This window comes from Neovison vison, chromosome 3 (assembly GCF_020171115.1).
Source record: "Neovison vison isolate M4711 chromosome 3, ASM_NN_V1, whole genome shotgun sequence".
In the NCBI taxonomy this organism is placed as follows: domain Eukaryota; kingdom Metazoa; phylum Chordata; class Mammalia; order Carnivora; family Mustelidae; genus Neogale; species Neogale vison.
Genome location: NC_058093.1, coordinates 171,435,155 through 171,448,126, shown reverse-complemented (window position 1 = coordinate 171,448,126; position 12,972 = coordinate 171,435,155). Strand labels below are relative to the sequence as shown.

At 35.6% G+C, this 12,972-nt stretch overlaps 1 protein-coding gene across 4 annotated transcripts in view; it reads left to right on the top strand.

Annotated features, from left to right (window-relative positions):
* RBBP8 (RB binding protein 8, endonuclease) overlaps positions 1-12,972 on the top strand; it is a 115,516-nt gene that overhangs the window by 31,952 nt on the left and 70,592 nt on the right. For all 4 annotated transcript variants that reach the window (XM_044243285.1, XM_044243284.1, XM_044243282.1 and 1 more), the window contains one exon: positions 4,107-4,149. In XM_044243285.1, coding sequence (XP_044099220.1) covers positions 4,107-4,149 — 43 coding nt within the window. The remainder of the gene's footprint in view (positions 1-4,106; positions 4,150-12,972) is intronic.

The following is a 12,972-nucleotide window of genomic DNA, read 5'->3' as shown; positions in this document are numbered from 1 at the left end:
CTGCCTGAGCCACCCAGTTATCCTTGAGATAATTAAACCTTAAGAGCAAACTAAGCATCTTATAAAGTCAAAAGTTTTCACTTTGGTATTGAAATAACTTATTAGGTCCTTGCAGAAATACTTGTGATTATGTATTTTGGTAGAAATTAAATTACTTGAGCTATGCACATAAAGCCACTATTTGTCAAGAAAGGTGTTATTAGGCTTATTCAAAACCATAGTAACCTGTTTTAAAGTGATAGTATGTATACTATATATGGGTTGTTCTGCATAGAGAACTAAAATAAGTAAAAAAATTAACTGATTTTTTTGTTTGTTTAAAATGAATTCTTGCCTCATTTCTAAATTCTTACTTAAATTTGTTTAATATGTTAGAACTACACATATAGGCTCTTAATTGTTTCATTTCCTCCAATATTCATGTGTTCACCAGTGTAGGGTTAATTTGTAGTTCAGTGCTTAGTCTTGTAAATGCTGTTTCCTCAGTAGGTATCTCAGGTTGCCAGTGTTACAATCCCAAATACTTTACTGAACAGACTACCTGTTCATACAGGAGCTGCATTGTTGTATAGCCTCATTCCTTCCGATGGGTGTGGAGCAGGATTAAAGCACACTTTATAGGGGTTCTAATTGTAGATGCCTAATTGACTTGATGAATAGCAAATGCTAAAATTTAAACACACACACATACACATGCACACATAAACCTGTTTCAGGGCTGATCTGCGTGACAGAACAAATGCCTCACAGGTGTTGAATGCTAACAAGATAAAAGAGTACTCTTTCCATATTTCCCAAGAATTTTCTTTTGATGTTTATATGGATTTTCTATCTCATTGTTCCTTTTCCTTAAAATGGTCATGGCAAGAATCCATTTCATGTTTGGCTGCATTGAATTTTAGAAGTCGGCTAAAATTAAAAATAAGAAAATCTATCAATAAGTAAATTTTCACACACTTTGGGAAGGAAAGAGAGTGAAAAACTGCTGATTTTAGTCAGGTCATAAGTTCTTTTCTTAATTCTTCAGGAATGATTTGATGTCTTACTAAGTACCTTTACGTTCTCATGAGTTTGTCATTCCCTGAATTTGACAGATGAAAAAGATTTTTTAAAAAAAGATCATACCAGTTTTAATTCTTGAAATTAAAAGAAATATTTTCCTTTATTATGTTTTGTATTTTAACAGTTTTACAATTCTTAGGGAAGATCTTTTTCCATAAATTTTTTTAGCTTTTTATTTTGAGCTTATTGTAGGTTCATATGAAGTCATAGGAAATAATACAAAGAACTGTCCTACTCTTTACCCAGTTTCCCACAGTGGTAGCATATTTTATAGCTGGAGTACCATAGCACAACCAAGAAATGGACATTGGCACAATTTACCAACCTTATTCAGATTCCTCTAATTTTATATGCACTTACTTGTATATGTCTACACGGTGTTTTCTATGCACTTCACATAGATTCCTGTGACTACCACCAAAGATCCCTCACAACAGTTTCTTAAGTTCCTGGCCCCATTTCTTCCACCCCAACCCCTCCAATTTATGGCTACCCATAATCTGTTCTTTATAACTTTTTCCTTTGAGGAATGTTATGTAGGTAGAATCACACTGGGCGTACTCTTTGAGATTGGCTTTTTTTCAGCCAGCGTAATTTCCTTGGAAACCATCCAAGTTGTTGCGTGTATCATTATTTCTTTCCTTTTTATTGATGAATAATCAATAGCATGATTATAGCATAATCATAGCATGTGCTATGAGTATGCATCAGGTTTTTTTCTTTTTAACAGTTTACTTGTTGAAGGGTATTTGGGTTGTTTCTAGTTTTTGGCTATTATAAATAAAGCTGCTGTGAATATTCGATTATAACTTTTTTTTACTGTTCATAATACTTGTTTAGTCAAATTTTAGGCTGTGAAAATAGGGGTAAAATTGTATCATATCAGTTGGACATTTCCTAGAGGTGAAACTTGAGAAATAGGGCCAAAGTCTAACACAAAAAAATTGTCCAGGGCCTTCATTTTTCTATAATATCTAGATTTCCTAGCAGCATATCATTACTATTTGGTGTAATAAGGAGAGGTGACTTTCCCTTCAGTATTTATATGACTTTTAGCCTCATCCCTAGTCAGCAACATGGAGGGGGATTGGTGGGAGAAATGTGTAAGTTTTTGAAAACTCTTATTTGTCTAAATTATGTTGTTCAAAAGCTTGTCCTAAATTAAACCAATAATGAAAAGTCCTGTTCTTAAAAATGACAAATTTATTAATGTTACTATATATATTACATGGAAAACTTTTTGAAATGTATGGCTTATTAGAACCCATAAACTACCAAAGGCAAACACTAAACCTTTGAGTTTTCAAAAATTAGTCAATTAAGGGGGAGCCTGGGTGGCTCAGTGGGTTAAGCCGCTGCCTTCAGCTCAGGTCATGATCTCAGGGTCCTGGGATCGAGTCCCGAATCGGGCCCTCTGCTCAGCAGGGAGCCTGCTTCTCTCTCTCTCTCTTTCTCTCTCTCTGCCTACCTCTCCATCTACTTGTGATTTCTCTCTGTCAAATAAATAAATAAAATCTTTAAAAAAAAAATTAGTCAATTAATACCTATTTATTGGGACTAACTCTACCCCAAATAAAAGAAATTCTTGAGTAGATATAGAACTTAAAAACTCGGTAAGCAGTATTTTTAAAAGTAAATAAAATATCCACAATTGCGAAAATTGTAGAACAGTAAAAAGATTGATATAGGAATCAGAAAAAGTAATACAGAAACTTTTTCCTCCCCTTGTGATAATCATATTGCAGAAAATAGAGGTCATAGAGAAAATAGAAAACCATATAGTTTAGTGTTGCTAAATCAACATTCTTTTTACTTAATGATCTTAGTAACTGTATTATTTTAAAAAACAAGTGTTATATTTACTTAAACATATGCCTATTTTAAGCAGTTTGTATTGCTATAAATTGCTCAGTATTCTTTGTGACTATGAGTTTCCCTATGGTTTGAATCCAAGAAAGAAGATCTCAATGAAAGCGTCCTATTACATATTTCTAAATTGCTTTCCATAAGAATTGTATCAATTTGTAATATTTCCAGCAAAGTATAGGAATATAGTTTTACAACACTTTATTTTTAATAAAAGGTTTTATTTAATTTGATAGACAGAGATCACAAGCAGGAAGAGAGGCAGGCAGAGAGAGAGAGGAAAGCAAGGCTCCCTGCTGAGCAGAGAGCCCAACGTGTGGCTCAATCCCAGGACCCTGGGATCATGACCCGAGCCGAAGGCAAAGGCCTTAACCCACTGAGCCACCCAGGTGCCCCTACAACACTTTTTTTTAATCAACATACTGGGTATTAAAATCTTCATAATATTGCTAAGTAATTGTTTTATTTTGAATTTCTATTTAGTTGCTAGTGATGCTGAATAGATTTTCATATTTGTTTAATGACTGTTTTTCTCCTTTTGTTAATTATTGTTTCTAAAAATTAAAAATGTTTACCCTATTTTGTCCATATCCTTCCTTGCAGTTTAAGTGCCCTTCAGCCTTTCTTCATTAGAACTACATGAGTCCCAAAGGCAGTGGTCTTCTCTTATGTTCTGTGTCAGACTCAATTAGAATTAAAAATACATATAACAGCTATCTTGGGTGTCCTTTGTTAAGTACTTTAGCATTAGCAGTTTTGCTCTTCGTCCAAGACTTCCTGCCATAATCTATTTTAATCCCAAAAGACTTGAGCCTACATAAGCACGGTTACTGTTAGCAAATGCACAGGCTATGTCAGAACATGGATCTCCATTTATAGTGAACCTCTAATTATATGCTTGCCCCTGCTATTATAAAGGAAGTAACTCACTTTAGGTGGAGAAAATTTTATTCTACTAGCTGTCACAGACTAAAAGCAGTAATGTTGCTGATATACTTTTGTGACCTCAGGGTAAAAGCAAGGGAAATACACTCTCCAAACTAATGGGACCTGGCTCATTATTCAGAGCCCAGAGTCGAGTGACTTAATAGTGTAGCATTAGACTCATAAACTCAGATCAACTGCTTTAGAGATGGTAAATGTGTAAGTAAAATACTGTGGTTTTTTTTTCTTTTTAGGTTTGCAAGTAAAAGTGACCAAACTAAAAAAGGAACGAATTTTGTAAGTATTAGTGTATAACAATGATTTCCTATGTTTAAAGTAATTGATACTAATGTCCTATTTGCTCTTAATGTCTTATTCATAAGAAATTAGCGGGTTTTTTTTTAAGATTTTATTTATTTATTTGACAGAAATCACAAGTAGACAGAGAGGCAGGCAGAGAGGGAGAGGGGAAAGCAGGCTCCCCACTGAGCAGAGAGCCCAATGCGGGGCTCGATCCCAGGATCCTGGGATCATGACCTGAGCTGAAGGCAGAGGCTCAACCCACTGAGCCACCCAGGTGCCCCATTATAAGAAATTAGCTTTACAGCCTGGACCTTGGATGGTTGACAACGAATTTTTCAGAATTCTAAGGTAAAAAGACTAACTTAATTTGGAGTATATCCTTAGTTAATATTTGCTTCATTTATATTTTAATATAATTTTTATATGTGCACACATATAAATGGGTGTGTGTGTGTGTGTGTGTGTATATATATATATATATATATATATATATATATATATAAATTTTTTCCGTAAGGTATTTATTAAGATGAGACCTGGTCTATATACATTCATTTTGATCTGTCAGTAGCATTCTTTTCTCACCTGTGATTAACACCTAGAATTTAAGATACTACAAGAGGGGAGCAGAATAATTCTGGGATTTCTGAACTGATATAAGAAATGGGAACAAATGAGACCCTTTTATTTAATCAGTTTGAAATTACCAGAGGTTCCCCTGAATTGTTTTGGTTATTAAGCCTAGAATCAGATCTGAATTTCTAAGTCAGAAGCAGATTTTAGTCATGGCTCCCTAGGGCTTCCACATTCAGTAATCTGAAACAGATGGCATCATAGAATATTATTGCTCATAACAAAAATTATTATCATTGTGACTAATATTGAATTTGTTCTGTGGTATATACATACCAATGGGCCTCAGTTACTTCATATTCCTAGAGCTTCCAAGGCTCTAACCAAAAGCTGGAGTTAACAGCCACCCATCAAAACACACCCAGTTGTTTTTCTCCATTATAATCTGAAAATGAAAATTTGGGAAGTTTCCTTTCACACCTAGAAAATCATGTATGGGAGATAACTTAGATTCAGAAATATAAAGTCATAAATTTTTAAAACAGGATTTTTTGAAGAGTGATTTTATGATGCTATTTAGTTAGCAATATTTTTAAATGCTTTGTATTATTGAGAGTATACATATTCCTGCCTTACGGTTGTCATTTTAAATATCTTAACCACAGAATAATTTCTTTCTCTGTTTCTTATGTTTAGTTCCCACAACTGAGAGATGTTTCTTAACTTATAGAGGAAATTAAGCCTTTCCTGAATAGTAAACTTAGGGTGTGTATCTTATTAGTTAGAATTTTGCAAAGTTCTCCAAGTATCTCCCCTTGAGATACTTATTAATTACAAAGGGCAAAATTATAATATTATAGCAGAGAAACCAGGCAGAATTCATCTCAGTTAAACTATCAAAGTTAACTAGAAATCAGATATGTCAGTCTTATTTACCTCCTGATTTGATGCACTAAGAAGAGCACAACATTACTCCTGTTGTACTCTTACCAAAAATGCATAGCCCATGTTTTATCATGGGGAAATATGGAAAAACCCAAGTTGAAGGACAAAATAACTGACCTTTACTTTTCAAGATGTCAGGATTGTGAAAGACAAAGGAAGATGGACAGATTATCACAGATGTAAGGAGAATTACATTAAATGCAATGTGGGGTCCTGGGTTAGATCCTGGAACAGAAAAATGACATTAGAGGGACAATTGGAAAAATTTGGGTGAAGTCTGTAGATTAGTTAATAGTATTGTATCAATGTTAATTTCTTGATTTTCATAGTTGTACTATGGCTATGCAAGATGTGAAATTTTGAGAAGTCAAGTGATATACAGATACTCTATTCTATGTTTATAACTTGTTTATAGTAAGTCTGAAATTATTTTAAGATGAAACATTAAAAAAATTGAAAAAAATTAACATTCATCCCCTGAGTCTAGAGAAACCAACTTCTCTTCAAGCAACTGTCGGATAGTCAAGAAATTCAGTATTCTTTAGCAAGGAATGAGAACAAAATGGCTGTTGGATAGGTGATCAAAAAACGTCACTAGTTAGACTAATCCTATTCCTACAGAGCTGCCTGTGCAGCTCTTGAGGCATGATTTGCTTTTATGGCACAAATTACCTTTTGTGTCTATGGGCAATACGGATTTCAAAAACTCTGCAGCTTTTTAGTGTATTTTAATTAGTATTGATAGTTTATGTATGTCAGAATTGTCTGCATAGTTGCAGAAGAAAACTGGAGTTATATGTATATGTAAGTTCTTCCCATGATAAGAGTTATGTCAAAAATAAATACATTGAAACTGTGTCAGTTGATTGAGGAAAACAGGATCATTCTCTTGGTTAATAAGTAAAATTTCTCTTTTTTAATTCACTTGAAATAAAAAAGGTGAAACATTATTGTTTTACTTAGGAATAAATACACTTCTTTTCTTTTTTTAAGATTTTATTTATTTATTTGACAGACAGAAATTACAAGTAGACAGAGAGGCAGGCAGAGAGAGGAAGGGAAGCAGGCTCCCTGCCGAGCAGAGAGCCCGATGTGGGGCTCCATCCCAGGACTCTGGGATCATGACCTGAGCCGAAGGCAGAGGCTTTAACCCACTGAGCCACCCAGGCACCCTAATACACTTCTTTTCAATGATGAAAAAAAATTTTTTAAGATCTTATTTATTTATTTGACAGAGATCACAAGTAGGCAGAGAGGCAGGCAGAGCGAGGAGGAAGCAGGTTTCCCGAAGAGCATAGAGCCTGATGTGGGGCTCAATCCCAGGACCCTGGGATCATGACCTGAGCCGAAGGCAGAGGCTTTAACCCAGAGGCTTTTAACCCAGGCGCCCCTGATGAAAATATTTTTAATGATTTGAGTGTACTAATTTTGTTGTTTTCATCTCCATTTTTATTTATAGCCCAACTAGTGTTGGTTGCTACAAACATTGCTAATCACAAGATAAGTACCATACCAAACTTATTCCCTTTGGCTCTTTTTTTTTTTTGAGAGAGAGAGAGTGCAGGCAGTACAGGAGCAGAGAGTGGGGCAAAGGGAGAGAGAGCGTCTTAAGCAGTTTCCACCTCAGAGTGGAGCTCATCTCTGAGCTCCATCTCACCACCTTGAAATCAAGACCTAAGCCGAAAATGAGTGAGATGCTTACCTGACTGAGCCACCCAGGCGCCCCACTTCTGCTTTTCTACTACCAAACACATAATGTTTCAGAGCTGATCAGTAGTTAGACAATGAGTTCTTTATATTGTGCCTTGGTTCCTTGTTGATTAATGATCTTCTTTATGCTAGATGAACAACCATTGATTAGAATGACATCCTTTAATCACAATGTTGGTCACTTTTAAGAAGCAGTACTGAGGGGCGCCTGGGTGGCTCAGTCAGTTAAGCATCTGCCTTCAGCTTAGGTCATGATCCCAGGGTCCTGGGATTGAGTCAGGCATGGAGCCCTGTGTCAGGCTGCCTGCTCAGTGGGGAGCCTGCCACTCCCATTCCCTGTGGTGTTCCCCCTGCTTGTGCTCTCTCGCTCTGTCAAATAAATAAACAAAATCTTAAAAAAAAAAATAAGAAGCAATACTGAAACCCAGAAATTACTGTGTTTGCTATTTGACTGCACGTTTCAAACTTCATTCACTACATGTTTTTAAAGGAATTTAGTTTTATTAAAATGGATTCTTCATGTAGGTCTAGTGATTCTATTTTCTACAATATTACTATTTTAAATGATAGATTTATAACTACAAGGTAATATTTCCTCTTAGCTTGAATCAGAATATTTCCCTGAAGTTGAGTCATGACGCATAATTAGAAACAGTCTAGATTTGCTTATCACAAATACACTTTTTTATTACAGACATTTTACACAGAATGTATTTTGCTATACCTATAACCAACCTATAATATAGGTTACCAATTGGTAACTACATGAGAAACATTAAGTTTGTAAATGACTGCCAAATTTTACTTTCTCAAAGATCATCTATAACACTTGTGATTTTTTTTTTAAGATTTTGTTTATTTACTTATTTGAGAGAGAGAGAATGAGCAGGGGGAGAGGCAGAGGGAGAGGGAGAAGCAGACTCCCCTCTGAACAGGAAACCCAATGTGGGACTAGATCCCAGGATCCCACTATCATGACCTGAGCCAAAGACGGATGCTTAACTGAGCTACCCAGGTGCCCCACAGTTTTGAATTTTAGAGTGGAAACCCAGTTGGTTTTTCAGTAGCTGATAATAATGCCTTACTTCACTTGTAGTTTACAGAGTCATTTGATCCTCTTAGCAACCTTCTAATATATATTGTAATTGCTTTGTACCTATGTACATCAGGTAGCTTGGTACATCAGGTACCTATGTACATCATTTTAGAAGCATAGGTAAGTAATTGAATTCCCTTTACTTATATTGCGTATATTACCATAAACGTATATTACGTATATTACCATAATCCCTCTCTGTCAGTATGTTTTATAGTATACAGTTTGGTATAAGAATGATCAGGATGTCTTGTTTCCATGTTGTTAGAATAGCTGTATTTATAAGATAAGAATTCCCTATCCTTAGAAGAGGAATCAATAACTACACCATATTTTGTCCATCACTTGGTTGTTTCAGACCCATGTTTAGATGATAGTTGTCTCTACACATGTTAATGCTTTTCTCTTACACAAATTCATTTATAAAATTAAACATGTAAAAGCATTCACAACTGAATATTATGAGAGTGTTTTGAAAAGTTATACTTAAGCTGTGTCTGATTGTTTTACCATGCTTATGAACATGGACTACATCTGTTTTTACCAATGTGTATCCGTTATTACCAGCCGATTGTCTTAATGGCCAGTGAATCCGATCATCCTATTTGTTTGCCATTCTTTAAAGAAAAATAATAACTACTTAAATTTCCTCTGAGGAAATAGAAAGATAACATTTACCATATTTAGCCATCCAGCTTTATAATAGTCAAGATAATTCCCTTTTTAGCTGCCAAGAAATTTTAAAATTCTAAAGTATAAACTACCCACCTGCAAAATAAACCCTTCTAAATTATTTTTTTTAAGATTTTATTTATTTGAGAGAGAGGGAGCATGAGTAGGGGAAAGGGACAGAGGCAGAGGGAGAAACAGGCCCAATCTGACCAAGGGCTCAATCCGAGGACCCTGGGATCATGACTTGAGCTGAAGATAAATGCTTAATCAACTGAACCACTTATGTGCCCCTGAAATTATTTTGAAATGAAGAAATTTTAAAAATTACAAAGAAAAAAATCCTGTAGTTGTGCGGGACTATTTACATACTTTTAATTCCTTATAACAAAGTTTATGGAGCATATAACCTGAACACATATAATTTTCTCCATTTTCTTCATTCATAGTACTACCTATGTCTCTTACTATAGTGCTTCTCTACCCCTCCAGTATATGACATTGATTTTATAGTTACATTTTCATATACAAGGTTTATCTACTTTTACATGCCAGTTATTATTTACATGCCATTTATTTAAAATGTGCATTTGTCAGGGTGCCTGGGTGGCTCAGTCAGTTGGGTGTCTGCCTTTGCTCTGGTCATGATCCTAGAGTCCTGGAATCAAGCCCTGTGTCTGGCTCCCCACTTGGTGGAGAGCCTGCTTCTCCCTCTGCCCCCAGCCCATTTGTTTCTCTGTCTCTCAAATAAATTAACAAAACTTAAAAAAAAAATGTTAATTTACCTCCAAAAGACAGAAGGCTACCTACTAGGAAAATGATACTGAGGCTCCAGTAAAATGCTGCCTGTTGGGTCACTTGGATGGCTCAGTCATTAAGAGTCTGCCTTGGGCTCAGGTCATGATCCCAGGGTCCTGGGATCGACCCATATATCAGGCTTCCTGCTCAGCCCCACTCCCCCTCCTTGTGTTCCCTCTCTTGCTGTCTCTCTGTCAAATAAATAAATAAAATCTTAAAAAAAAAAAAAAAAAGAAGAAACAACTGCTTATGGGATAGATACATCGAGATTATCTTAATTAGGTAAGGGAGATTGGTTGTTTATTTTTGTTTTGTTTTTTAAAGATTTTATTTATTAGAGAGAGAGAATGAGCTGAGGGTGGGAAGAAAGGGAAAAGCAGACTCCCCACTGAGCAAGGAGCCTGATTCAGGGCTCCATCCCAGGACTCTGGGATCATGACCTGAGCCCAAGGCAGATGTTTAACTGACTAAGCCACCCAGGCACCTGAGGTTGGTTATTTGTATAGTAGTAACCAGCTTCCTTTGGTTGAGGTCCAAGGTAGACCTATCTTACAATATATTTCACTCTTAATTTTTTTGAAAGTGCATGACTGGTTTTTGTACCATTAAGAATTCATCAATTTGGGGTGCCTGGGTGGCTCAGTGGTTAAGCCGCTGCCTTCGGCTCAGGTCATGATCTCAGGGTCCTGGGATCGAGCCCCGCATCAGGCTTTCTGCTCAGCAGGGAGCCTGCTTTCCTCCTCTCTCTCTGCCTGCCTCTCTGCCTGCTTGTGATCTCTCTCTGTCAAATAAATAAATAAAATCTTTAAAAAAAAAAAAAAAGAATTCATCAATTTCCTTTCTTAAGGAATTTGTTAAGTTATTCATGTAACCCCATTATGTTTACCACTGAGTTGACAATTTTTTAAAATTTTTTTAATTTTTTATTAACATATAATGTATTATTAGCCCCAGGAGTACAGGTCTATGAATTGCCAGGTTTACACACTTCACAGCACTGCACTCACCATAGCACATACCCTCCCCAATGTCCATAACCCAGCCACCCCCTCCCCCAGGACATGAATATTTTTTTTTTAAGATTTTTAAAATTTATTTGGCAGAGAGGGAGAGAGAGACAGTGAGAGGGAGAATACAAGCAGGGGGAGTGGGAGAGGGAGAAGCAGGCTTCCCGCTGAGCAGGGAGTCCAGTGTGGGACTCAATCTCAGGATCCTGGGATCATGACCTGAGCTGAAGGCAGGCGCTTAAGGACTGAGCCACCCAGGCACCCCGAATATTTTTTTAATTGAGATTAGTTTTAATTTAAACTTAGGCCATAAGTCTATTTGGTTTTAAAACAAATGCTGTTATATTCTGAATCATTCTAAATAGACTGGAATAGAATATGTATATGTAGGAAAAATCAAATATCACATTACTATTACAAAGTTTTCTCTTTTGTTCATAATTTAAGAAAAAACATTTTGCTATGACCTTTTCATTCCTTTAGAGAAAAAGAGAGTGTAATTCTTCAATGTATGATCTGGAATGTAATATTTTATTGTTATATTTTTATGATACAGGTTATTTAGATTAAAAATAAATTCAGATGGGTGCTGGCAGCTAACAGTCTGTTAACTTCGAAAAAGTGTTCAATTTTCCCCCCAAATTTAGATAAGTTCTTAGTTCTTAGTTTGGTTATATTTGTTTGCAAAGTAGGATCAATGAAATCTTGGTACTACCTCTGAATTAAATACATTTTCTAGAAGTATTAATAGACAATTTTTTAAGAAGATTCTATTTATTTCACAGAGAGAGAGAGATCACAAGTAGGCAGAAAGGCAGAGAGAGAGGGGGAAACAGGCTCCTCGCTGAGCAGGAAGTCCAATGTGGGGCTCAATCCCAGAACCCTGAGATCATGACCTGAGCCAAAGGCACTTAACCCACTGAGCCACCCAGGTGCCCCAACAATCTTTTGTTAATTGAGTGGGAAACAGCCAAATTAATGAGTTTCAGCTATCACTATATATATCCAAAATTTCAGATGTCTACATACACTACCAGAACTATATGCAGTAGACTGTTACTCTTTCTCTTTGATGTATTGATTTTTTCCTTTTTCATTTAATGTGAATTATTCAACCAGAATGTACAAAGTATCCTCTATATTGGGTATCTGACATTTTTACTTAGTTGTTTGACTCTGTTTTGCTGCCAGTTATATTACATTCTAGCCATTTTGATACAGTCATTTTGACATCTACTATTTGTAGTGGACTAGTTGTCATCTGATATTCTAGACCCTTGAGGGGACTGGGGAAGATGTTTCAATCACAGTATTATCTTTTTCATCTTTAAGACCATAGAGAAAATCCCAGTCAAATTTCTAATGGGTTTTCTTAGAATTAAATTATATGCATACTTTATATAATAATGTGATCTTTTTAAAAAATATGATGGAGAGGTAGAATATGACATTACCTTTGAAAATAAACAGGTAATCTACTAGAAGAACATTTTAGATGTCTTTGTTTTTTCTGGACTATGAAATCACAATGATAGGTGCATAAATAGAATTTACTGAGTGCTTGTACTATTCTGCATGCTATGCATACATTATTGTTTAGTCCTTGCAAATACTTTATTAGATAAATGGTAATGTATCCACATTTTTTGAGGCACAAAGAGTTTCGATAACTTGCACTGGATCACACAGCTGACAACTGAGAGCTGAGATTCAAAACTAGGTTTAGGATATACGGATATACGGTTCATGTACTTCCACTCCACTGTTAGGTCTGGCTAAAAATTAATGCCAAATAAGTTTAGGCAATACAGACATTAATAAGAAAGTATATATCTCCCATAATTGGAATAGAGATGAGTGGAGATATCTGTTACTTATATTAACAAATGTAGACAAAATAATAAACAGTGTATACTTTAATAGCATTTTTTACAACATTGAGTCAATGATGGCATTAGAATCCACTCCTTCCTCTGTGTTCCAGCATTGTATAATGAATGCCCGGTACTTAGAATAATA